The 26561-nt window shown below is 33.6% G+C and overlaps 1 protein-coding gene across 3 annotated transcripts in view; it reads right to left on the reverse strand.

The window, feature by feature from the left end:
- ZMYM2 (zinc finger MYM-type containing 2) overlaps positions 1-26561 on the reverse strand; it is a 111525-nt gene that overhangs the window by 26527 nt on the left and 58437 nt on the right. For all 3 annotated transcript variants that reach the window (XM_032403398.1, XM_032403397.1, XM_032403399.1), the window contains 8 exons: positions 23778-23928; positions 22753-22868; positions 19541-19657; positions 17318-17468; positions 14799-14971; positions 7665-7830; positions 7083-7117; positions 513-642 (listed from right to left, as the gene is read on the reverse strand). In XM_032403398.1, coding sequence (XP_032259289.1) covers positions 513-642; positions 7083-7117; positions 7665-7830; positions 14799-14971; positions 17318-17468; positions 19541-19657; positions 22753-22868; positions 23778-23928 — 1039 coding nt within the window. The remainder of the gene's footprint in view (positions 1-512; positions 643-7082; positions 7118-7664; positions 7831-14798; positions 14972-17317; positions 17469-19540; positions 19658-22752; positions 22869-23777; positions 23929-26561) is intronic.

The raw sequence follows: 26561 nt of genomic DNA on the forward strand, positions 1-26561 counted from the left end.
AAATACAAAGAAAACATCCCTTAAAAACATTATATAGTTCCAGGTATCCTATCAGATTCCCCTCACATTCCTTGCAAAAAGATTTATCTAATCAAACAATTAGAATACATTTAAATCTCATAAAAATATATAATTGAATGATATCATCTCATTCTGACAAGGAAACAGAACTGTTAACATTACAGATCACATTTACAGAAATGATTTTCTCAGAGGGATTACTGTAACTTTAGTGAATCTTAGCCCCAAGGAAATTTTTGATACAGCATTTTTTCACCTGTGACATAATTTATATTCTGAGCCTTTAACAGAGACTGATTTTCATTAATTATTTTAAATAAAATGCTGTATTCTCAAGGTAATGTCTAAATGTAGATAAGCAAAATCAACAGAAAATGACAAAGTGACCAAAACAAATACATTCCATAGCCTATTATTTGAGAAAAGCATGAATTTCAGGAGGTGAGGTATTAAGTATAGGGAAGTATGTAAGTCAAATTTTCCTAAGTTACCTGTCTGACAAGATTTGGTCTGCATGTGAGGTTTACAATAAGTAGCTTTCGTCATTGTTAAAGGTTTGCAAAGAACGGCTTTGTTCTTCATCTCTTTGTTAGGTGTTGGAGAAGGGGGTGGTGCTGAACCCTACAGAGGAAGCAAAGAGCAACATTTTATTTTTGCCTCTAATTTTTATTACTTCCCGGTGTTAATGAATATCTGGTTTCTAGATCATGTGGAGGGAACACACAAAAGTTTAAGAATATAACCAAATTATGTTATTATTACTATGTTTACCATAGTCTTAATCTGAAAGGATCAATGTGAATCTGTCCTAACTACTGACAAAGCAGGAGAAATCATTCATTCTACAGAACTGTGTGACCTCAATGGATATTTTTTAAAAAACATAAAAAGACAATTTTTACTTTTCGGTAAAAAACACAAGATTGTTAGCCTGAATTTTGAAAATAATTAGGTTCTTTTAAATTTATTTGAGAAAGATTCTTAGTTATTATGGCCACCTGATACACACTAGTTCCCTCTACTGGATAAACAGCTTATATATGTTACTAAATTTTAAAAGATAAAAAAAAAAAATGATGAAAAGAATTACCATATTATCAAACTTCAAACTATTTTTTATATCCCAGCAATTGCAATTTCAGAAACCTGTCCTAGATAATAGTCTCTCAGATGTTTTTACCATGTTCACTGTAGCATTATTTGCAATTGAGAACACCCCGCCCCTCCCGGGCAAAACACACACAGACACACATACACACATACACAATCTAAAATAAGCTAAAGATCTGTCCAGAAGGGACTAAACATAGGTGCTCTCCATATACTGATATAGGAAAAAAGGTAGAGAATACAGAATATTTGAGGTACTTAACTTCTAGACAGTCACCATGAATACTTAAGTAGTGAATACAGAACCATAACTCCAAAAGGAAATACGACGTTAGGTTCCTACAAGCCTTTGGTCACAAATTTTCATCAACAGATCAATACATAACAGTGTTTCTGTTGAAACACACTTGATTTCATATATATTTCTTACAAATCATTATACTCTGTGTTTCTTTATAACATATCATGATTACAGCATTTTTGTGTACTGTAGTATACTATGATTATTAACACTTTCACTCAGATGTGTACACTCCTGCATAGTACACAGATACAGTACACATATACTATATGGTACTCATACTCAGTCCTGTTAACACATACTGTATATTGTACACTAATGTAAATAAAGTCCTGGAAAAAAAACCAAAGAGTAAACATGGAACATTTTATAAAAATATTAACATCTTACTCTTAGTGGACATGCAGGATGTACAATGGGGCAGTGCACTGTGTGGTTAAACCTCTCAACCTTTGGCGTGCCCATAAAAACCAAGGGAAAGGTTGATGGCAATTATTCTGCAGAAGAGGAAGAAGTCGGTGACTTGGTGAGGGAAGAAGAGGGTGACATCTGGCAGTTCTACCTCAAGAGTTTGGCTCTTGTAATTTCTTGACAATGTCAGCACTTTTCCCTCCCAAACTGGCTTCAAAAAAAGAAGTCAGCCTGTCTGCTTGGCTTTTCACCTCAAATCTTTTAAAGCATCTTTACATAAGGGGCAACCACAGTGGTGCTTAAATTGCAGCTTTGTTCAGCATAGGGTCATATTCTTCCATGTCACTGACAATTCTTCCGAAGGCAGAATTCCATTCCAATATTTTGGCCATTCTTAGGAATCTTGGGCTGACTTTCATCATTGAATTTGACGCCTTGTTTTGCCATCTTGCCAAGGTCTTCACTGGTAGGCTCTACTGCCTTCTCTACCAAACTTCCTCCATATCATCCTGCACGTCCCCAAAGCCTTCTTCACTTACTTGGTGCAATACACATTACGTTTTTAACACTTTTTTTTTTTTTTTCCTGTGACACCTTCAAAAACTTTGAAATTTTTCACACAGTGTGGTCAAACATTTTCCCAATTATTCATGGTAGCCTGCTTGATGCTGTCCTAAGCTGTGCCAACATAATAATGCTGCGTATGGTAACTAACTTCCAATAATCTATCAGGGTGGTTTCCTTGTTGGTGTTGAGAGCCTCGAAAGCTTTCTCATGAAATAGGTCTTGAAACTTTAATTATGCCCTAATTGAGGGGCTGGATGAGAGAGAGAGTGTTTGGGGGCATGAAAGGAACTACACTGAGATAGGCATTTTTGAGTTCTTCAAGGCAATGGAAATCATCCAGTAATAAAACCTCAAAAAACCTCAAATGCAAGGTTTTCATTCTGGAGACAATGTTCAACTTCTAGGATGAAGCAGTTGGGAGAACCAATCACAGAATATTTTAGATACCATTCATGCTTTTTTTTGTTCCACCTCTAATGGACTGGCATATAGTTCAGTTTTTTCCCTGGATTTTTCATGGATTTGGGGCTCTATGCACCAAGGAGAGATTGAAGTTATCCTTGGCATTGGCACACAACAGCAAGGTTGCATGGTTTCTAAACTATTTAAAGTCAGGTGCTTTGGAGACCACTTGTACCATATACATTCATTTGCCACTGACCTTGTGAAAGCAAGCCAGTCCCATCAGTGTTGAAAATCTGTTTAACTGTATATCCCTTCTTCCTGTGTTAACACTTGGCTGGTATTCTTCCAAAGCATCCTGGTCCTGATCTGCAGAAATCACCTCGCATGCAAGTTTAACATTTTTCATACCATTTTGCTTGAAATGTGTGAGCTAGCCAGCAGTAGGCAAGAAGGGTTTAACATTTCCCTGAGCCTGCGTAACATGCTCTGTGTAAGCTGAAAACCTCACAACAATGCTGTTTCACTTTTTTTTTAATTAGTCCTAAGTCCATGAATCCATAAATATAATCACTCTTCCTTCTTTTCCATAGCTTCACCATGTACTATAGATTTTACTTCAGTACTCAGAGTTGCCTCATCTACAGACTGGTGAATTTCTTATTCCTTTCTCTAAGTGTACCATATTGTTGATTCATGAACATTAAACTCACTGCCAACTGAATGAAGCTTACCTAATATGCATCATTTCCTCCATAAGGCACAGAGTAGCCTTCCTGTGCTTAGGAACACTAGATATGGCTTTTTAACACTATTCTTGGGGGATCTTTTATAAAGCAAGATCACCAACAAAAAGGACAAAATATGAAAAAGGTGGTACTAACTGACTATGAAAAGGACACCTGCTTATAGGATGAAGTGAGACAAGAAGGGAAAGCCTTGCCTTGTTCCACCTCAGCAGGAAGATGCACCTCAGGAGACTCATGTTTTTCACCAATCTGCACCATGTCTGCAAATTTCTTTGAAATTGCCATGGGTATTGATTTAGGGGCTACCATTTAGAGAATAGGCAAATTTGCAAATATGAATGATGATCAATTGTACTTAAAGCACTTACTGTTTAATAAATTTATCTGTGCATATTTAAAGGTATGGAAAGATACAAATTTTTTAAAAGACTGTTTCAGGTAGATATCTCACGAGTTACAAATAATGCATATGGCCACGGGGATGGTACTATTCTAGATTCATCAGGATTTCAAACCACATTATTAATCAGCTAAGAAAAAGAGCTACAAACAAGGAGTTAGGGAATTTAGTCCTAAAATTACTGCTGTGTAACATCGGGCAAGTGACTCAGTCTCTTGTGGCTCAATTTCCTCAACTGTAAAATGGGAAGAATAATATAACAAATAGGTATTGAGTATCTACTACATACCAAGACTAGGTAAGCCTGGTCCAAGCTGGAAAATACCCTAAAATCCCCACATAAGAACAAGGGGTCCAAAATCATACATTTTGTAGATTACTCAAGGTTTTACCTCCTGTCATTTAGAAACATTACATCATGTCAAATAAATTATGCCACCTAGTGAAGACCTACACTTGATAATGCTTCTTACTTTTCTCCTTCTCAACAAGCAAGATCTACTTCTATTTATAATGAATACTGAAGGAGGACCCAAAATAAAATTATAATGACAAAAGCTACCATCTGTTCAGTATTTGCTTCATGCCAGACACTATGTGCTACAGATAATATATACCCCCTAAAATTCATATGTTGAAATCTAATACCCAATGTGATGGTATCTGGAGGTGTGGCCATTAGATGGGGATTATATTATGACAGCAGAGGCCTCATGAATGGGATTAATACCCTCATTAAGCAATCCTAGAGATGCCTTACCCCTTTCCACCATATGAAGATACAGTGAAAAGATGGCTATTTATAAACCTGGAAGCAGGCCCTCACCAGACACTGTTATCTGCTAGCAACTTGATTTTAGACTTCCTAGCCTCCAGAACTGTGAGAAATAATTCCTGTTGTTTGTAAGCCACCTCACCTATGGTATTGCTATAGCAGCTCAAATGGACGAAGACATTACATAAAGCACCAAATTTACATAACTCATGAAATGAGTTATTTAATTCTCCTAACACTACAAGAGGTAGGCCTTTTAATCACTCCCACTTTATTTTCTCATCTGAAAACTAAGGCTCGGAAGTTACACAACCTGGGAAAGATGACAGAGCTAAAAGTTCTGAGGTCAGGATTCAAGTAAATTAACCTAACACCAAAGCCTATGTTCTTAACTACTATACATACTGCCTTTATGAGGTCTGGAACAGAGCAGCTACTACGTATTTAATACTTACTATGTGATAACCCTGAAGTAGGTACTATCTTCATCCCCATTTTTCAAACAAGAATTTCACACCAAGAACTTGTGTAAAGGGACTTGTCCAAAATTATACAGCTAAGCTCTCACCCTTTGAAGTTTATGGGTAGGGAATTAAAAGATTTCAAAAGCTTACAAAGAAAAGATGGGAAAGGGCTTTTATAAGACAAAAGGCAATAATTGCAGTGGCACATTGATTTATCCTTCCCTAGACCCTTCTGGCTGTCATATAATGTGGTTCAAGTGCTAGGAGAGGAAGAAAGTATTTGATATTATGCTGGTAGAAGGTGGGCCTTAAAGCCTTGGTCAAAAGCTTACATATTTGAAACAAGGTTGGAAGTTGCCTTATGGCTACAAAGTGAAAATATGGAGTGACCATCTTTATATCCTCATCATGGATAAAAGTGCCTGGTATTAAAATGAGATGATTCAGCTGAGTATTTTGATGTATTTCTGAATTATCTGATTTTAAATGTATTTCCATAAGGGGGGGGGATGACATATAGGGGAGTAAAGCAAGGGAGAAAGCACTCTTACTTTCCTAGGATTCTTAACTATTAACATCAAAAGCAAAAACTGAACAGAATAATGTAAAATCACTAATTTTTCAACTTTGTCATTGATCCTAAATTGTGGTTACATATTAAAATCACTTGAAGAACTTTCCAAAAACACAGAATTTCTGAGTTGGGGGCTAGGCATTGGAAAGTTCTGGAAATTCCCCAGGTGATCCAAATGTGTAGCCAGATCTAAAAACCATTGATTTATTCTTTCTTACCAGGTCAAAAACTCAGAGACTTAATATAATGCCAATAAATGACTCCTATAGAGCTTCCCTTGGATACGGATGCCAGAAATACCAATATTCCAATACTGGTGATTATTGTTACTCAGCATACAAGAGGGCAGGCTCACTGTGCTTCAGAGTATAGCAAAACATTGCTTCTTCTCTTTATTCATTACATACAAATGGACACTTTCAACCTATAAAAAGTCTTAAAATGCTAACATAAAAGCAGAATTTGATGTATTACACCGAAGACTAAAGAAAAAAATCCACAGGACACATTATGGAAATATTTCTCATATTTAAAAACTTGTTAAGTCCTGGCCCCCAAAACAGACCTTCAGATACCTATTTGAGAAACATAAACTCAAAGCCATTAATAATCTGGCCCAGCCTATCCTTTTACCTCATTTTCCATGATTCCACCACAGGTGTCCCTTAAGTTTGGCCCTAATGAATAGTTATGCATGTCCTTAGCACATTCCTCCTACTTTTCATCACTGTCTATCTGGCAACCTTCTAGTCAACTGTTCTAAAGCTTTTTCACAGCCACCAGGAACAAATACAATCATTTAGTCAATCATTTCAAACATAGTATTGCTACTGCCTTAAAGATTATGGGTACTTTGAGGCATCTGGGTGGCTCAGTTGGTTGACTGTCTGACTTCGGCTTAGGTCATGATCTCAGGGTCCTGGGTTCAAGCCCCATGTGTCAGATGAGTGGGGAGTCTGCTTGTCCGTCCACCCTCACCCCCAATTGTGCTCATGCTCACTCAATCTCTCTCTCAAATGAATAAATAAAATCTTAAAAAAAAAAAAAAAGATTATAGTTACTTCAACTCAAATACCATTTATATGTCTATCTCCCCCAATGTGGGTAGAAGCCATAATTAATTCACCTTTATATTCCTTAGCATATATGAAAGTATCTGTTTTAATACTAGATAATTTACCTAAATACTTCAACTGTCCCAAGAGAGGAAAGTAAAAATCTTTTATTATGATCAGATTAAACTGGACTATTTATTTATGCCCACATTATAAAAATCAATATTTAGCACTTTACTTAAGCAATACTTACTGTCATTTTGGTTCGGGACGTCTGACAACCCTGATCTAAAAACAAACAAATTTAAAATAAGACAAATATCACTTTCTTCAGAATTTTCTAAATCTGTATTTCTCATTAAATGTTACTGATTTTTTAAAATAGTTAATGAAGAAAACGTTGTAAGTAAAAAGTATCAAATTTGAGAGCTGAAATACAAAGCTAAATAAGTGGAATTAACCCTTTTCCCATTCTGTCCTCTCAGAAAATATTCATTGCTTTGGGTTCAATACTATGTTCTTATGCTTAACTCTTAAATAAGTCACAACTTCTAAAGGGTTTTCATTGTTCCTCCCAACCTACTCCCAGCACATACAATTTCCTAAAACTGGTCTTCATTTAAAATTGCCATTTTTTTCAACTAGCACTAAATTTTTAAAAGAGAATAAAAAACAATACACCTACAGAAATATCATACAGGGCACCTCCACCCAGACAAAATGGACTATGCGTTATCCAAAATCAACTATTCATTATCATTAGTTTGAATTCAGATCTAAGAAACTAAACACTGCTATACAAGTTTTTCAAGTTACTACCTAAATTATTACATACCATAATGTAAGTTTTCAGGTCCTTTCTGAGTTGTCATGTTGGGCTCGTTTTGCTGACAGTAGAAACGTAGTAAGCAGTGTTGATCACAGAAATGTTTCATTTCTCCACGCCACTGCACTCTCTCTTTAAGCGTTCCTTGAGATTTACAACAGTCACACCTTGCAGCCTTAATAAAAAAAGGAAGGCATCAGACACTTCAAATTAAAAAAATTTAAAAAGTCAGACATATACTTTAAAAGATTTATAAAAGTTTATCAGTGATTATTGCCAAATATAAAACAATTTCTGATAAAAAATATAAATCATAAACATACAGTAAAAATCCACAATAAAAGTGAAAAAAATGTAGCAAAATTTACCTAATTGTCAAAATCCCTTTCTATACTTACCAGCAGTTAAAGACCAGCATTACAAAGATAGGATAACCAAAAAAAAGTGAACACTAATAGACCAAATTGGACAATATATTTTAATATTTTAAAATAATCTTGAGGACCCTAATGATATAGTGGTAGAAGTTTCCTACAATCAGATTACACTGAAAATCTCTGATTAATAAACAGATTTCCTGTGTTCAACTGATAGCTCAAGATAAATCAATTTAAAGAAGTTGTATAAGACCAGAAAAATTCTGAAGCAAGCTCTTATGAGAAAATCATGGATGTTAAGTTGAAGTATTTTCAACAGTTTAATAAATTTAAAGAGCTTTATTAAATATGCTGATTTAACTATTAACAAGGACTTTAAGTTCATGTTTTAAAACACTCAAATCTTTAATTAATTAAAAAAGTTATATTTTAGGACAACAATCAGCCCCAACTAGTAAAATTCAGACATAAAACATTAAACCTTATGATGGTGAATCCATAATCCAGGGACAGATTTTCATTTTTTAGTGAACCCATTTCCCCTAAATTTTGCCCATTTTCACTATTTCTTAACAACTTAATCAATGAGTGGACCAAAAGATATGAATGATTAATTCCAAATACAGTTCTTTTCATAATTGTTTGATCCAGTTAGAGCAGAAATCAATTACCATATTTTTTAAATTACCCTTTGGTTTAACTAACAACTTAGAAGTTTTGATAAAGCAATACACATTAAGTTCATAATAATCATGTAGCTTTTCCTCATTACCTAAATAATCTATAATTCTATACTGTGGGTTTTGAAACCTCTCAGTTTATTTCTCAATAGGAGTTCTATGAATAAATACCATGTCAAAATTCCTAGGCAGGAATACTAACAAATGATTGTGTTGATAAACAGGTCTTATATAACAAACATACCCCAAGGTTAGAACACAGGCTCTTTTTTTTCTCCAGGTCAGGTATTTCTCCTGCTGAATAAATGTTAAATGAATGAAGATTTGTAGTATAAATTATGACTATTAAGTGATGCCAATATCACATCTCTTGTCCAAAAACTGTGAGCTCAAATTTTATATTGCCGGTCATATTATGTGGTAACTTCAGTAACATTAGCACTTATTATCAACTAGGTCATATTTTACTCAATAATGAAAAAGGTCCCTGGTCACCACCCAAAAACTGTTCTTTAAAATAACCTTTAAGTATTCAAAGTTTCAATGTTTGGTTCCCTTTTTATACTTTATACCCAAGACAAAGCACAAAGGAAGAAATCAAAAGCTTAACATTCTAATTATTGAGTCTAAACAGTACAAAAACATAGCAAAAGTGAAGTTGTAGTCTGACTACCTCTCATTCATTGAGAACCTGAAAAATAAAAGCCGGGCATATTATATCTACTCTCTACAATCCTCACCACAGTACTGGAAATGAAGTAACTTGTCTAAGGCCAAACATTAAAATGCAGAGACAGGATTCCAAGCAGACAATCCAAATCAAAAACTGGGCTTTATTTAGTGTATCAAGTTATAAAGACAATGGAAAGACAAAATGAGTTAATATAAATAACTAGAGAATAAAAATCCAAATAAAGGTAAAATGCTGCAAGAAGGTTCTCAATGTAACATCTAAAACCCAAATCAATTTGTATAAAATGTATTCAAATCACTACATATACTATGCTAATTCTTAAAATACTTTTATTTACACAAAAATTTAGAAGGTCAAAGACATGAAGCCAAGCACATTCTCCTCAAAGAATCTGAACAATGAAATCACTTCATTATTTTATAATTATAGACATTTGGATTTTGTAGTAACAATATTTGAAGCTTTCTTCCAGAAGGTTCAAAACAAATTTAGATGATTTCTCTGTACCCAAGGACCAAAATTAATGCCAATTAGCAAATGGAAATAAAATATGTACATATTTTTTCAGAATGGAAGGATAGTAACAATACTCAATACTAAATCCAAGTTCAATGCCATAATCAAAGTTTCAGAAGTTGTGAACCTCTTTTCCATTTGGTTTTTTCTTTTATAGCCACTCATGCGAATTCTGGGTAAAGTTTGGAACTGAGCTTAAAATACAATGGCTAATTGGAAAACATCGTTAAAAATGACCATGATGATTCCTTACGAAAACTACCTCCTTCCAACCATAGGAGAGAACTCTTAGAAAAGCTTAACATTTCTACAGCATAACAACCGAAGTACAGGGCGCCTGGGTGGCTCAGTCAGTTGAGCATCTGACTCTTGGTTTCAGCTCAGGTGGTGATCTCATGGGCTCAGGTGATCTCATGGGTCACGGTATCCCCCCAGATGAACTCTGCGATTGGGGCAGAGTCTGCTGGAGATTCTCTCCCTCTGCCCCTAAACCCCCACCCCGACTGAGCACACTCTCTATCTCATAAATAAATCTTAAAAAAAAAAAAAAAAAAGGAAGAAGAACTGAAGTATAACTTAAGTTGCTGGTTTCAAAAATACCACTTCAGGGAGCCTGGGTGGCTCAGTCGTTAAGCGTCTGCCTTCGACTCAGGTCGTGGTCCCAGGATCCTGGAATCGAGCCCCGCATCCAGCTCCCTGCTCAACGAGGAGCCTGCTTCTGCCTCTCCCACTCCCCCTGCTTGTGTTCCCTCACTTGCTTTGTCTCTCTTTGTCAAATAAATAAAATCTTTTAAAAATAAATAAATAAATAAATAATACAATTTCATCATCTACTTAGTGGTCTTCCTGTCACTATGGAAAATCAGGGACTGTCTGTTATTGGGGGGGGGGGGTGGAGTGGATTAACAGTCACCAGTTCAAAAAACCTAAATAATATGTGGGTACTAAATTCTTAATTCAAAAATCTTAATCCAGCATCTCAGCCAATACAGGAATCTCTCTTTCAATAATTGATAATAGGTCATTCAGCCTATACTGATGCAGTCCCTTATTATTTGGCAGTTTCAAATTCTCACTTTTGGTTGATATATATACATCCTTGTAACTTGCCCATCTACTTGTTTCCCATTTCACCAATCAGACCTAATTTTGAGGAGGGGAATCCATGAATATGAATGAAATAGGGGATTTTACAGTCATTTAAAAAATAATTATTTATGACTTCCTACTAAGTACAGTTATTCACTAAAAAAAAAAGGAAAAAAAAATGCTGTGATAAGAGTAGGTGATTGTAGGCAAAGCATTCAAGTGATAGGAAATCTTCAGTTACCAAAAAGCACATTTAAAGCAAGAATATTAGATACTCCCTTTCTAAAATTATTTCAAAAACAAAGAATAATTTTTTAAAATAAATATTTCTAGCAATTTTTTTACAAAAAAAGAAAATTTAAAAACCCAGTATTTTTTATTCAACTACCTTTTTATGACTAAGATTTACTAAAACGTAAGTATTAATTTGATTAAACCCCATAAATCATATTTTTATATCATTACAGGGCATTTACATTAAAGAATGCTGCCATTCACTACTGGTTTGTACAGCAAATCAAAACCCGTGTTAAAAAACTATAATTTGTAGCAATAACATTCAAGAAAATATTATTAGTTCTACAAAGAATTACTGTGAAGTATTCTGGAAAACAGTAGGTCTTTTGAATTAACCACATTATCAAACACCTAGCTATTATTCCATTACAGTACTAACCCCTTTTTCTCCTAAAATTTCAAACTTATAGAGATCAAAACATCTCTCCTCCCACCTGCTTTCACATTATGCCTGGAAACATTTATTTTGAGGAACAGTAAAATCTACTTCCTTCTAAAGAACAATTTGGGAGAAGAAAAAAACGTTAACTTTACCTCTCAACATTTTCTGGTTGCATGATTTCAACAGATTTTGTATTCCAATTTAGAAGAGACAGTATTTAATAAACCTCTATTTAAATCCAAATGCAAACCATTATACAAACCAAAAAACACAGATCATTCAAAACATCTTGTCAAGTAAAAGAAACAAAAGCCAAAATTTTTAAAGTATACTTACAAATATTTAAATTTAATTTAAATAAATAAAAATGTAAAGTTATTTATACTATAGATAGTCTATGAACTTGAGGCACAAAGATAAGAAGGTGGAAAATACAATGTATGTGCTCCTCTGGTTAGGAAGCAAATGCTCATGACCAAAGGTGAAGTTAACAAACTAGACTGGCTATCTGTTGTTTTTAAAGTTTCCTTTTAAAAAATTGTTTTTCTAATAAAAGCTGGACTGACTGTTAAGTGTCACATTTATAATGAACTAAAATATAAAACTTGAGTTCTTAAATTTAAAAAGTGGAAGAGGAAAGGGCAAAAAAAATCGTAATTTGGTTTGGGACTCAACTTACTACATTTTCAAGATGATATCAGGATGGTAGCAGTGAACAGGAGAGACTCATGAGAGGTATAAGAAAATACAATTTGACACACAGAACAAAGTTATTCCTTGATTTAGTGTTGGTTGCCACCACAGAGAAGCCAATGATGAATAAGGAGGGGCAACTCTTCATCTCAAAGCTGGTATTCCTATTGATCATAGAAAAATCATCATTACTTGCTTTACAAATCCCTACCATTATGATAAAATGGTATAACCTTTATTCCTCAGGTTAGTACAGTAAAAATGTATGTAATGTATGTATGTAAAATGTTAGTAAAATGTATGTAAAAATGTTAGTAATGTAAAAATGCTATTGTGCATATTACACAAACATTTGTTGGGTTTAATATAAGACAAGGAATAATAATAAAAATGTGTTTAATGTACAAAATATTGACTTTAAACCAACAGATAATTACAACTGGTTATTTAACTAACATGTTGTTATATATCCTGAAATGCACTGCCTCACCAAAATTTCATCATTAAACATTGCATAAAAACATTAGACACAATTATCCTTTAAAATAAATAGCAAAATGGAACAAATGGCAGTATCTAGAGTAATATGGTCTTTTGCCAAAGAACACTTCTTTGCTTCCCCCAAAAAGAACAAACAAACAAAAAAACAAAAAGACTTCTCTATTTTAAGTAATATAAAAGAAAACAAGAAGAAATCATTCAAAGAAAGAAGCCAAACAGAAGTACATTCAGTGTTCTGTGGATAAAACAACAAAATCCTCCAAAAAGGATTTTAAAATATTAAAGGTCTGGATTCACAATTACACAATTAGGCAGAAATTTGCACAATAAAATGACAGAGAAATCATACTTATCATATGGTAACAGTTTTTGTCTCTCAAACTATAAAATAAATGATCAAAAGGGTAACCAAAAGGAAGAATAAAATGGAATTTTCCCATCTTTATAATGTAGCCACTAAATAACTTTGCTGTTTTGAATCCAAAACAAATTTTCAAAAATAAAACCTCCCAAACAGGGGAGAGTGTTCATACGTGTTAAACAAAACTGAGCTTTTAAATAAGCTATTAAAGTAACATTTTGAGTGATTTCTCAAAATTGCTACTGTCTTTAATAGAACAAAAGGTTGGATTAGACTAAAACAAATGCATGTTAGAGGATGTTAGTATGTTTGTCCTGTGTGTTTCTAAAATTTGAACCTTAATTTTAAGATTTTTAAAATTTTTAAATTATTTTAGAGACAGGGAGCTTGAGCGGGGGAGGGGCAGAAGGAAAGGGAAAGAGAGAATCTCAAGCAGACTCCAAGCCAAGCTTGGAGCCTCATGACCCTGAGATCCTGACCAGAGCTGAAATCAAGAGTTGGATGCTTAACCAACTGAGCCACCCAGGCGCCCCTAATTGTAAGACAAATTAGTCAGAAGCAACAGTAAAATAATGAAGTAATTTTAAAATTGCACCAAAACTCTTAGCCTCCACAACCTCTTTCAACTTGGAAAGCATCTTCTTTTAATTTAATAAATGTTACTTGATATGTGGAGCTGTAAACATTCAAGAACTACACCAAGAATTCTTGTAATTTTCCTAAATAGTATTAGCACTAATCACTTTCATTAAGTGAACTAAATAAATAATATTCTACATATTTCAACCATTTTACCCTTTGTTTCTTTTAGCAATATTTCACAGTTTTGAAGTTATGATGATGTCATCTTCACATGTTTTAGAAGTACAACCATAATGAAGTTTTAACATTGAGATGATTTTCCATGTTATGGACATATGAACTAATAACATTTTCTTGGGTAATATCTGACCAAACAAAGCCCAAATTTACACTCATTTTTCTTATCTAGGAAAAAACCAATGCAATGGACAAAAAAGTGGTTTATCTTTTCTAGAAGTAGATTATAATAAGACAACCACACACACTTATTTACAGTTTCAAATTAAATATTTTTGGTCTCTATCCATATAGTCTTTTCAATCTGAAACTCTCCAAAGATCCACAATTATAAAGGTAAAAGAGAACAAAGTGTTTTAAAACACATCCTAAGTGTCTAAAACAATTACCTGCTAATGTTCAAAACTGATAAAATGGTCTATTTTCTATTTGGTGAAATAAAGACACACAAATTTTAGAGAAATAATCCATTTTGTTAAACTATATTGCTGAAAATATATATTCTAGTTTGGGGTAATAGCTAAGTTAGAAAACAAGTAAAAATGCTACTTCAAGTTGTACAAACAACTTTCTGAAATGACAAAAAATTTAATGAATTCTATAATCTGGGCAGGGCTTAATGTATGTACATTTTTTAAATAAATAAGCTACCATATTTGTAATGATAGTAACTGCAATATTTTATTAAAGATTGGATAAAGCAGTTGCTATAATAAAAAATTTTAGTTACTCGCCTTGTAGTACCAATCCTGAAATTTTTTACAGCAGTCTTCACTACAGAAATCTCTCACGACACCATCAAGTTCTTTAGTTGCTCCCTTCTTACACAGTTGAGAGCAATAGTTGCAAGTAACACATCTCAATCCTAAACGTCGTGCAAAATCCTGTTTATACAATAGTTTGCAGCCTGAAAAACACAAGGTTTTAATATTAAAGCAAAAAAACATATCGAAAACTATTATTTGAGGTGAGAAAGAGCTTATAAGTCAAACAGATCATTAGCTTTATGAAGTGTCTATAAGTTCACATATAAGTCCTCTTTTTCTGATCAAAACTGAATAATATAATATAATCAACAACAACCTGTACATACTGGAACAGAGCATGGAATATTTTATTAGATCTCATGTGCATTCAAATAATGCTCTAAGACTTTCCAATCTAGTAACATCTCATAACTATTTTGTTTGGGCTATTTAAATATAATCCTGCTGAAGTATCATAGAGTAACACACCACAAATAGGCATTAGAGAAATCAAACAGTGTAGACTGTTGAGAAGCACTGAGTGAAACGTAAAGATGTTCTCAACTAAGCAGGCATTTTAGCCAAAATTTCTAGCCTTACTTTTCTCTGACACCCTACATGGACCTTCAGGGAAGTAAAACTGGTTTATTGACTTGTTCAGAGAAAATGTTTTGTTATTCTTTTAATAAAATATTTTTACCTAGTATATGAATGCATTATTTTAAGTGATTTTACATATCAACCTTAATCTCTACAATATCTCTATATGAATTAAATAAGTTTCCATACTTTTTACTCATACTGTGCCACACAGGAATGACCTTGCACTCATATCTACTGAAATCCTACCCACTCATTACTAAGGAGTTCAAATTACACCTCGTCTGCAAATTCTACTGAACCTAGTTTTAAATCATCTTTCCTATCTGTGAACTCAAACTGCAATTGTTTTCTATTGGTTTATTTAGCAATTATTTAAATACTGTCCTATGACTTCTTTTCTGTTATCATGAACTATATTTAAAAACCTTTTTAATATTTTACCTTCATTAAAGCTTTCTCTTTCTAATTAGATTTTGATGGTAGTACTAGGTATTACATGTTTTGTTATTTCGGCCAAGTTCCAGGAGAGAACTAGGTGCAGTTAGAGAAAGCACAAAATATATTACTAAACAGGAAAAAGACACATGTCCTTTTTAAGCTTTTATTGCCTAAAGATGTAAGTCCCTCCAATTGAAAATTATACTCTTATATGTCAATTCTCTATTTGCTGCTACTTGTCTATTCATTTTAGTAAAATCCATATAATCTAAATAGTACAAGATCATGGATAGGTATGTCAGCCATCAACACCAATATATTCAGACTTAAGATTCGCACTACATAAAAATTCAGGTGTGGAGTTAAATTAATTCAGAATCAATCTTTTCAATGAAACACTATGTCACTTTTCATCCAGCTATGATCTTAACAGTAAACATGGTTACCTTTCTCATCAGGTGAAATGTACTCAACTAAACTTATAAAAAGAGGAATGCCTTGTTTTATAAGCAGTACCCTCTTACATACATAACCTCATATGTGAAATGTATAATGTATCAGACGAAGGCATTGATGGAATGGACTGATAGATCTTTTGAGTTTTCGGTCATTCAATACTGCTGGCATTTAGGATTTTCCAACCTTTTTCTTGCTCCTAACCAGCAGCAAAAATCCATATAAAAAGTGGATGGGGGCCGGGGGGAACTAACTGGAAAATGACAGATGAGGATAGCAGATAGAAAAGCTGGGAGAGTTCAGTGCCTGGGGCTAAAGAAAGAATAGAAACTGAAAGCCAGCTTAGAGCAAGAATGTGACAGTTGGGGAAAAGTAATAATAACAAGAGCCCCAAACCCATAGTTACAATCCTGGTTCCTATCTCTGGAGAATTAGAATGAGAACAGGCGTTTATTTCTATAATCAGCTGCCTGGTACCAGAGCAGCAAAAGTGTAAATGAGAGGAGAAAAGAATTCTTGAATATACAATAACAAGAGCCAGTGTTTGCCTGGCATCCCAAATTAAAAACCTAAAAGTATTTTCCCATTGTAGTAATGCCACATATGATTTTCTTTCTGGTATACTGAAAACCTTTGTAGGCTAGGCACAAAGCTGGGCAGGGAAATGAACCCAATGGAAAATAATTCTAATCCACTTGTAAAATCAACTTTCAGATCACAATTTCTATGTTTAGAAATGACATATAATAATGCTTTTATTTTCAAAACTTACTTTTAATGGGAAAAAAGGTTTTTAAATTTTTAGAGATAAAATACCTTGAGGCCCAGAGGTCTACAAATTAAAATAACAAAACAAGTCAGTAGAAAATCAAATTCAATTTTTTTTGTTCAGCTACACTAAAATTGTACAGCTACTCTGGATATATGTAGTTATATATTTAAAATATTTGGGCAAAAAATTAACATTAAATATTAATAAAAATTATGAACAACACTGTATATACACTTGCCTTCACTACAGAAAGGTCTCTTAACGCCAGAGAAATTTACTGTTTCATGAAGAGTCTTCTCCTCTTGACAGTATTCGCAATATGTAACTATGCAATGCAACTTCTTATAGTCATCTGAACAAGTTTTGCTGCAGAATTGATGCACTTTGTTCTAAATGCACAATGGGAACCTTGGTAAGTATATGATAACCACCTCAAGAACAAGTTTAAGAAATAAACAAGTCGCTTTTACAGAAACAAAGTTAAATCATTTACCCAGTTAAATGTGATTGATAATCCTTGGAGATACATTTCTTTTTTTTTTTTCTCAGAAAAAACTCCACAAAATTCAATACCATTAACTACCCCAAAATTACTCAGTGAAATTGTAAAAGTATCACTAGAACAAGATGGCAGTCTGGTGTTGCTAAGGGAACTGGAGAAATGGGAAGAAAGCAATGGAAGATACAACATGGGTAAACTACAAAAAGATGAGAAATATGACATTAACATCAGTTTCACTCAAAAAGAAATATTCTTTGATGAGTATAGTCAAGTAGACTCAATCACATTCCTACCGCGCTTATAGTAACAGACCTATTATGCATAAAGTATTCAATTTGGGGCCATGATACAGTGTGCTGCTAAACTTTAGACTGAGTTGGTTCCCTTGAATGGAGCTAGGTTAGCATTATTTAGTCATTTCTACTGGCCCCAAACCTACAATAGCCAGAGTTACTTTCCAGAAACCAGCCAAACACAAACAAGTTATAATTCCCAGGGCAGCACCCTTTCCCGTTATTATGGAGGGCATAGACTAGGTCTAATCCATCTACCTAACAGGGGGCAAAGACAGCTGAAGACCAAGACAAGGAAGGTGAAAGAGTCTAGGAACCAACTCAAGTAATAAGGCAATCAGTGGAAAGTTGCCCCATTGTGGACATATAACTTATAAGAGGAAAAACAGCAACAAAGAAAATACAACTGCCAACAGTGGAATGAGAAGAAAGAGGCCCTTGAATTCTCAATCGCCTGAGTGACAGGCTCAACTCTCAGTCTGATAGACAGTGTTTCTTAACTCCTTCCAAAACTTAACCTCCATGTAAATAAAAGCAACACCAAGACTACAAAAGCCAGGTAGCATTTACATGGAGATGGTAGAAAGGACCTCAATTTCATCTAGTATTATAAAAATTCAATCTAGGCAGGATCTTTATTCCCTATATTATTCTCTGTGCTTGCTTATGGATTTCATTCCTCATCCCCTACTATTCCTTTATTCTTACTAGACTTTCAACATTTTTCCTGCTATGATTTAAAGAGGGTGTTAGTCACTAAAAATCATCACTGGGTGCCAACAATAGTCTCCAAGAATAACTGGTTTAAATGCTCAATAATTTTCTAGGGACTAAAGTGTTAAAATAATGAAATTTCAGATTTCCAAAGTACTTTAGTAATCATTAGTCAGATTCTGGTTATCACCTTTCTCCTAGGACTCAGCTACTGACTTACCAATAGCCACTAAAAATTTTAGTTCAAAAGCAATCTACTGTTAGTACTATGTCTTGTACACCATTTTATTACATATTCCATGCCCTCAAAAAAGATGAAAAGAAAGAATGGCCAAAGATGAACACTGATCAAGAAAGCAATTTTCAGCCAGGTCCACCTGTAAATCCATCCGTCCATGCATTCATCCATCACTGCTCCCTTATTTAAACAAAAAATAATGATCAGGTGTTGCTAATGGCAAAAATATATGGCAAAGTAAATTAATAAAGTGGTGAAGGCAAGAGTGATGAGAAAGGGAAAATAAAATACATTTATATTAGGATTCTTTTATTAAAACAATTATAAAATGTTAAATGACAACATGGTAAATGACTAACAGATTCTAATCTGTACAGGTAGCAGGCAATACAAAATATTACAGTTCAGACGATATTTTAATAAGGATGGGGGTAAAATGGAAAAATACAGTACAAACAGATGCTCCAAGTATGTAGCTAAACAAAGTAACGTCCTGTACACTATTACAAATATAATGTATAAAGGATATGACTTTAATAAACAGATCCTTTGTTGATGCTCTTCCCACAAAAGGAAGTAAATAATTCAATCATCACAAAATCTGAAGAACTAATCCTTGTCCACTAAGAAATCGGTCATCAAATGGAAACACCATTATTATTTTACTAGACTCTTATTTAAGCAAAACAATATATATAATAAAATAGGACTTGCCTCCCATTCCAGGATTTCTGGCTTTGAACAAAAGGAATTTTTACAATAGTTGCATTTCAACTGTATATCACTTGGAGCTACAAACTGACCATTTGAAGATGACTGCATACTTAGAGCCTAAAACAAAGAACAAAACATACTTTTAGAATTTTTATTTGTAACTACTGTTAAATTTTGACTATGTCCAGAAAATAGTATGTTTCTTGCTTAAATATTTCCTCACATAAAATTGTATTTCTGAATTTTATATTTAAAAATTACTTACTAGTACACTAAGTTTTATGAAACTGAAATTCATTTTTTATTCAGGATTACTACCACTTATTTTAAAATTACATGAAAAAGGAAAAATCATACAGCTCAAAAATTATTTTTTACCTTTAAAAAAAACCTGAGCAAATAATAGTTAAGGTTAACCGGGTTCTGAACTAGTATTTAAACATTTAAAAAAAAAAAAAAAAAAAAACCTGGCTCCTAGTTCTCTCCAATAGGTATTTTAAGTAGTAATTTGTCCCACATGCAATATTGCTATCATTTTAATTCCATCAGTGAAAACAGCCCATAATACTTTTTAAAACTGATCATTTCTTTTACAAAGTTAGGGGAAAAAAGATTTACAGACTGGAATTGATACCAATAATTTTAGTTTTATTACATTTTAAAAAGTTAAAACAATTTACAGAATAAGAAAAGATATAAGCAGGGCCCCTGGGTGGCTCAGTCGTTAAGCGTCTGCCTTCGGCTCAGGTCATGATCCCAGGGTCCTGGGATCAAGCCCCGGGAAGCCCACCTCTCCCTCTCCCACTCCCCCTGCTTGTGTTCCCTCTCTTGCTGTGTCTCTGTCAAATAAATAAATAAAATCTTCAAAAAAAAAAAAAAGAAAAGAAAAGAAAAGATATAAGCATACACGGGCTTAAAAAGTTTTGTTCTAGAGGCACCTTGGTGGCTCAGTCAGTTGAGCATCCAACCCTTGGTTTCCACTCAGGTCATGATCTCAGGGTTGTGGGATCCAGCCTCGCATAAGACTCTGCCCTTAGCAGGGAGTCTGAGATTCTCTCTTTCCCTATCCCTCTGCCCCTCCCCCCTCCCACTCAGGCATGCCCACACACATCCATGCTGGGGTGTGGGGGGGGTCCTGGGGGGGGATGGTGCTTGGGGGGGGGTGTCTGTGGGTGGCGCGCTCTCTCTCTCTAAAATAAATCTATCTTTTAAAAAAAAAGTTTTGTTCTAATTTGTAACCTGAGTGGTGAGTATGCTGATATTTATCATTCTCTAATATATATTACACATTACATATAATCTTTTGAATGTATAAAAGTTAAAAAATTTTTCAGGGTGGCAGTGGAGAGAGGAAAGAATCTTTATACAAAAAACCTTATCATTTTTTAAAACTTCTGCATACATTGTACAACACAATTAAAATTTGTTAAAAAAGAAAACATGCAGATTTAAGATAGTCACTATTAGGTGAATACATTTTTTAAATAAAAACCAACTGTGCCCTGATGTTTCAAAAAAAACTGTGTAAGTCCATTAAGGTTAACTATTCTTTCAAAATAAATGAATACTATCCTATTACCTTATTATGAAATGGAAACATCATCTAATGAAAACATAAAATTCAAAATCTATGGTGTGCTTTAAGATAAAGGGAAAAAATGCTGCTTTTCTATTCTTTGTATCACTTTTATGCAGAGTTACAGTGATGAGGCTGCCAACACTTATCTGGATACATTCCCCAGAAATAAGTCTACATTAAGTGTTTCTTTAAAATATACAATGTACATATACAAATTGTCTCTTCAAATCATGGGTAATACAAGTTTCAGTTAAATAAAAAAAGTAGTTAAAACATTTTCTGTTAGCATTTCCAGTTTACCAACATCAAAAATAAAGTTGAAATCTGAGAAGCAGCATGCCACAGACACTACTGTTCTCTCATCTAATTAATCCTTACTCCTTAACTTCTAGTTTAAGAAAAGCCAACAAGTCGGAAGCAGTATTTACCACTCTAAGGATATATCAATGGCCATGATCCCAACTTCCAAAATAAAAGTTTAGTCTTGAAAATGGTTTATTACCTAAATTCAGTCAAGGATGTAACTCTTAATAAAAACAACATTCACCTGGCTGAATTAAAAACTACCTCAATTTAAATGCTAATAATGGTTGTAACTACTCTAACATACTTAATGGACTACATTTTCAAGTTAAATAACACAGAACTGGGCGCCTGGGTGGCTCAGTTGTTAAGCGTCTGCCTTCAGCTCAGGTCATGATCCCAGGGTCCTGGGATCGAGCCCCGCATCGGGCTCCCTGCTTGGCGGGAGGCCTGCTTCTCCCTCTCCCACTCCCCCTGCTCATGTTCCCTCTCTTGCTGTCTCTCTGTGTGTCAAATAAATAAATAAAATCTTTTTTAAAAAAAATAAAAATAAATAAATAACAGTACACAGTGTCTGCAGCATTGTAGAACTGTTGGAAGATTATCATGAAGCACTGCTTTATGCACTGGTCTGAACCTTTGAGTACCTTGAAAATTTTCACCTACAGCAAGGTAAACCTACCTACTCACACCACTTAACTAATGCTAAATTCCCTTTTCAACTATTCCTTCCAAGTAGTCAATGAATTTAAGTTTGAACACTTGCAGTAATACTACCTTCTAAGATTATCCATAATCCAACTTTAAAGAACTATGCCAGAAGGTTCTTTACATTTACGAAAATGAAAAGGGTCTCCGTAAAGTGATCTTATATTAAATTAGGGTCTACTGTACCAAGTCCCATCCCCATTTTACATGGCATATTTCTAATATATGAAGAAAACATTTATGCTCATCACTTCCAGGCTAAATATACCTATGTCCTTCATCCATTTATCATAAAACAGAATTCCCCTTAAAAGTCACATATTACTAAAACCATTGACTAAGAATATAGTACACATCAGGCACTGAGCTCAATTATACTAAAATTTATTTTCCTTCAAGTCTCTACCATAAACAATTAAAAAGTCAATTAGATTATCCATGCTAAGTGGTGAGCTGCCGCAGCTATGTCTACTACTGTGACTCTATAATCTCCACCCTGCAGTTTGACCCTCAACAAACTACATACAAGTTAGCACATTTAATAAAGATAAAGCATATTACACTGTTTATCTTCTACGTGTATTTTATTGGGAGTGAGAGTTATCCAAAATAAATAACAAACCTGAAATTTAGCCACACAACTGGAATTGCAAAAGTTATACAGTTTCCCATCTGGCATTGTGGCTTGATATTGAGGTAAAGAGTTTCGCTTACAAAAATGGCAAATAATTCCCAAACCTAGAAGAGAAAAGATACATATCTGATTTCTTTATAAAATGATAAAAAGTCTAGTACAAAATTTTAATTGACCTCTGGGAAATTTTTTTTAACGGAAGCTTCTATAAGCTATTCTTTTATTAATTTCCAAGATAATTTGCACCTTAAAAAATATCATTATAAAGAGTCTAGGGCGCCTGGGTGGCTCAGTCGTTAAGCGGCTGCCTTCGGCTCAGGTCATGATCTCAGAGTCCTGGGATCGAGTCCCACATCGGGCTCCCTGCTCAGCGGGAAGCCTGCTTCTCCCTCTCCCACTCCCCCTGCTTGTGTTCCTGCTCTTGCTGTCTCTGTCAAATAAATAAAAAAAATTAAAAAAAAATTAAAAAAAAAAAAAAGAGTCTAACATCATGTCTCTAAAACATACATGGATATATGAAACAATCTCAATTTTAGATCTTTGGAAGGAAAAGCAATTTCAACTAAGAATGCTGACATGGACAGAACTTCACCAATAACTTAAAATTAAAGAAAATCAAAGAAATATGGAATGGTCAAAACCACTAAAAAAAGTCTGCAGTAAGAAAGTTTAATGTGATAAATAAAAATTGTTTATACAGTTAAATACAAGTATAAAAACAAAGTTAGGGGAAGGAGTAGTTAAGAAATTAGTCATATTATTGGGGCGCCTGGGTGGCTCAGTCGTTAAGCGTCTGCCTTCGGCTCAAGTCATGATCCCAGGGGGTCCTGGGATTGAGCCCCACATCGGGCTCCCCGCTCCGCGGGAAGTCTGCTTCTCCCCCTCCCACTCTCCCTGCTTGTGTTCCCTCTCTCGCTGTCTCTCTCTCTGTCAAATAAATAAAATCTTTAAAAAAAAAAAAAAAATAGTCATATTATTAAGGTTTTTTAGCTTTCCAAATACCTGAAACTTACTTTGTGATTTTGCATATTTTGTCTTGTGACTGTTCATGCAAGCAGTTGAACAATATGGCTCCATATATCCATTAGGACCTATACACTGAGTCATATCAAAAAACCTGCACTGTGTTCGGCAACCAGTACAAGTGGTCAGTTTTCCATATTTCTAAAATTTGAAACATAAAAAGATAATTAAGAAAATTATAATTTAATTAGAAAAAATTATCATATTTTTCAGTGCACCTTTTCTCTGCAAAACAATTCTGTTAATCTCTAATCAGGTTTAGTGGGTCAGAAATCTTCATCTGGATGCAAACTGTTAACTACAATTCAGCTAAATCAGGTTCAAACAAAAGTAATGATCTCAGCTAAGTCTCCTACAAAAAATAGGGTTTTCTCTATTAATTAGTTTAAAAAAATCCCCACCTATAGGTAAAGTATAAACTGAAAAACAAAGGCACAGTGTTTTCTGTTTACCATGACACACTTCTTTGTCATTTGATAGAAGAAATTAAATGGACCTACAAAGTGTAAGCCTTAATAATCAAATGACTACAGTCCTTCAGAGGAAAAATTTGATGTTAAATATTTTTTCCACTGAGCTGTGCTGTTGTCTCAAGAACTTTTGGAAGTTCTCTTAAAACCAATTAACCACCTATGTATAGTATGTTTAAAACCTCATTTAACCACAATAAAACACCATTATTTTAAATTTTTTTAAACTAAAAAAAATGTCATTTAACAGGATTTTGGGCTATTAACTAAAGCTAATAATTAGTCAATAGATAAGAATAGTCAATCCTTCTGGCAAGAGTAAATATTTGCCAACACGTAATTCAAAGAAACAAGGTAAAATATATAATGGTAAGACCAAAGGAGATACACTTTGAAAATTACTAGACAAAAGCAGTATTACTGAAATATAGTCTTACAAAAATACAAATACAGCAGATGAACTGGTGTATTTGTATTAAAAACATGATAGTCACAATTAGAAATCAAACATAAAGAAAAGCAAGTCTTTAAAATGTGCAACTTGTATTTGCTCTCTCTTCTGAGTGGTTACACAACTATCAAAAGCTGCTAAATCAAATATCACATATCATATTGCAAAATAATTATAACCATCTTTCCACCTGATGTTGAGATTATTTTATTCATCATCATACCCAACAGCGTCTAGTACAATATAATGATATTAAAAGGCCTCAAAATGTTCCATGAATGGATGACTAATAAATGTCAGGGAAGATGACAGTTAGGCCAAAAATAACAAAATGGGTAAACTGCATGGACAAATTTCATGAGCGCCACAGGATTTTAGAAAATAAAGGTAATAAATTTAAAGTAAAATAACCAAAAACAAGTAACTAACATCAACATCAAAAAAAGAAAAAAAAAAACTTTATAGAAAAACATAACTGGTACCATAAAAAAAATATTTTTATGATACCATAAAAAATAAGCAAGGCTGCCTATTCCCCATTTACTTAAATATCACTTCGCAGAAGTCCTAAGTTTTACTTTTCAAAGTGGAAATGAACCCATTCTTCAATCTCTCACACACTGCAAAAAGAAATACTTATCAACAGTAAAAGAATGGTAACAAGGAACAGAAAAGAATAACTGCAAACCTATTAAGTCTAAGTATGACTTTCCCAGTGTTACAAAGACAATAGAGGAGAATGCTGGTTTTTTGCTTGAAATGACAAAATATTTTCCTGAGGCCTATGTAATAATTCAAATTTTCATAATGGGAAAAGAGTCAAAGAAAACACATCAATAAGACAATGAAAGAAAAAAGAATTTTAAAAATCTGGCATCACAGTACAAATTAGGAATACTAAAAATATCAGGACACTTGCCATTAGATCACAGGATTACAAAGAGAAAAAGCAGCTCTCACATGTTTGTACAAGACCTGCATGTAGCAGCACCCATCAAGAATTCTTTTATCAATATAAATGAAGTCCAACCATCTAATCTAATCCTGGATTAGATTTTTTTTTTTTTAACTTATTAGAAACATCCTTCAAGTTGACAATAATTTTATTGGCAGAATGGTTAAGTAATTAGTAAGTTTTAAGACGTACCAATAAAAAGTAGACCAGTTGAATTGGGTCAAGTAAACAAGGAGCTAAGCAACTGGTCCACACTGACAAATACTTTTATCTGAAGAGAATGAGAAAGTACTATCAGAAAGATAGAATCATTAATATTGAAAATATTTTAACACAGCCACCACTACTTCAAAAATAAAAGGACCCATTTAATGAAAGAACATTAGTAAAAAAAGAAATATCCGTTCATGCCATGTTTTCTGTTTTATGTGTAAACAATCAAAATATTTAATTTCATTCATCCTATAAATATACACTGAGTGAGTTAAAAATGAAATTAATTGTAACAAATTCACAATTATTATATTCCCCATGCAGACATGGGAGAAAATAAACCTACTTACAAATTCAGTGAAGAAGAATAAGGTAGAACTAATTAAAACAAGATACTGGTAAGGTAAAGGTAAATATAATAGGGAGTTTATGGCAAATTGGCTCATTTTCAGTCTACTCATTGAAAATTGGTACCTTACATTTAAATTTTACCCAGTTCTATATGAATATCAAAATTAATCATCACATGATTTTAAATAAAACTTCCGCCTAATTTATTCTTTTACATTGTATGTAATACATTTCTTTTACTATATTTTGACCAAGTGAGTGAACCACATGGGAAAGTACTCAAGAGATAAAAGCTTGATGTACTTGAAATTGAGAGGCACTCTACTAAATGTCC

This window comes from Phoca vitulina, unplaced genomic scaffold (genome assembly GCF_004348235.1).
Source record: "Phoca vitulina isolate PV1807 unplaced genomic scaffold, GSC_HSeal_1.0 scaffold5, whole genome shotgun sequence".
NCBI lineage: Eukaryota > Metazoa > Chordata > Mammalia > Carnivora > Phocidae > Phoca > Phoca vitulina.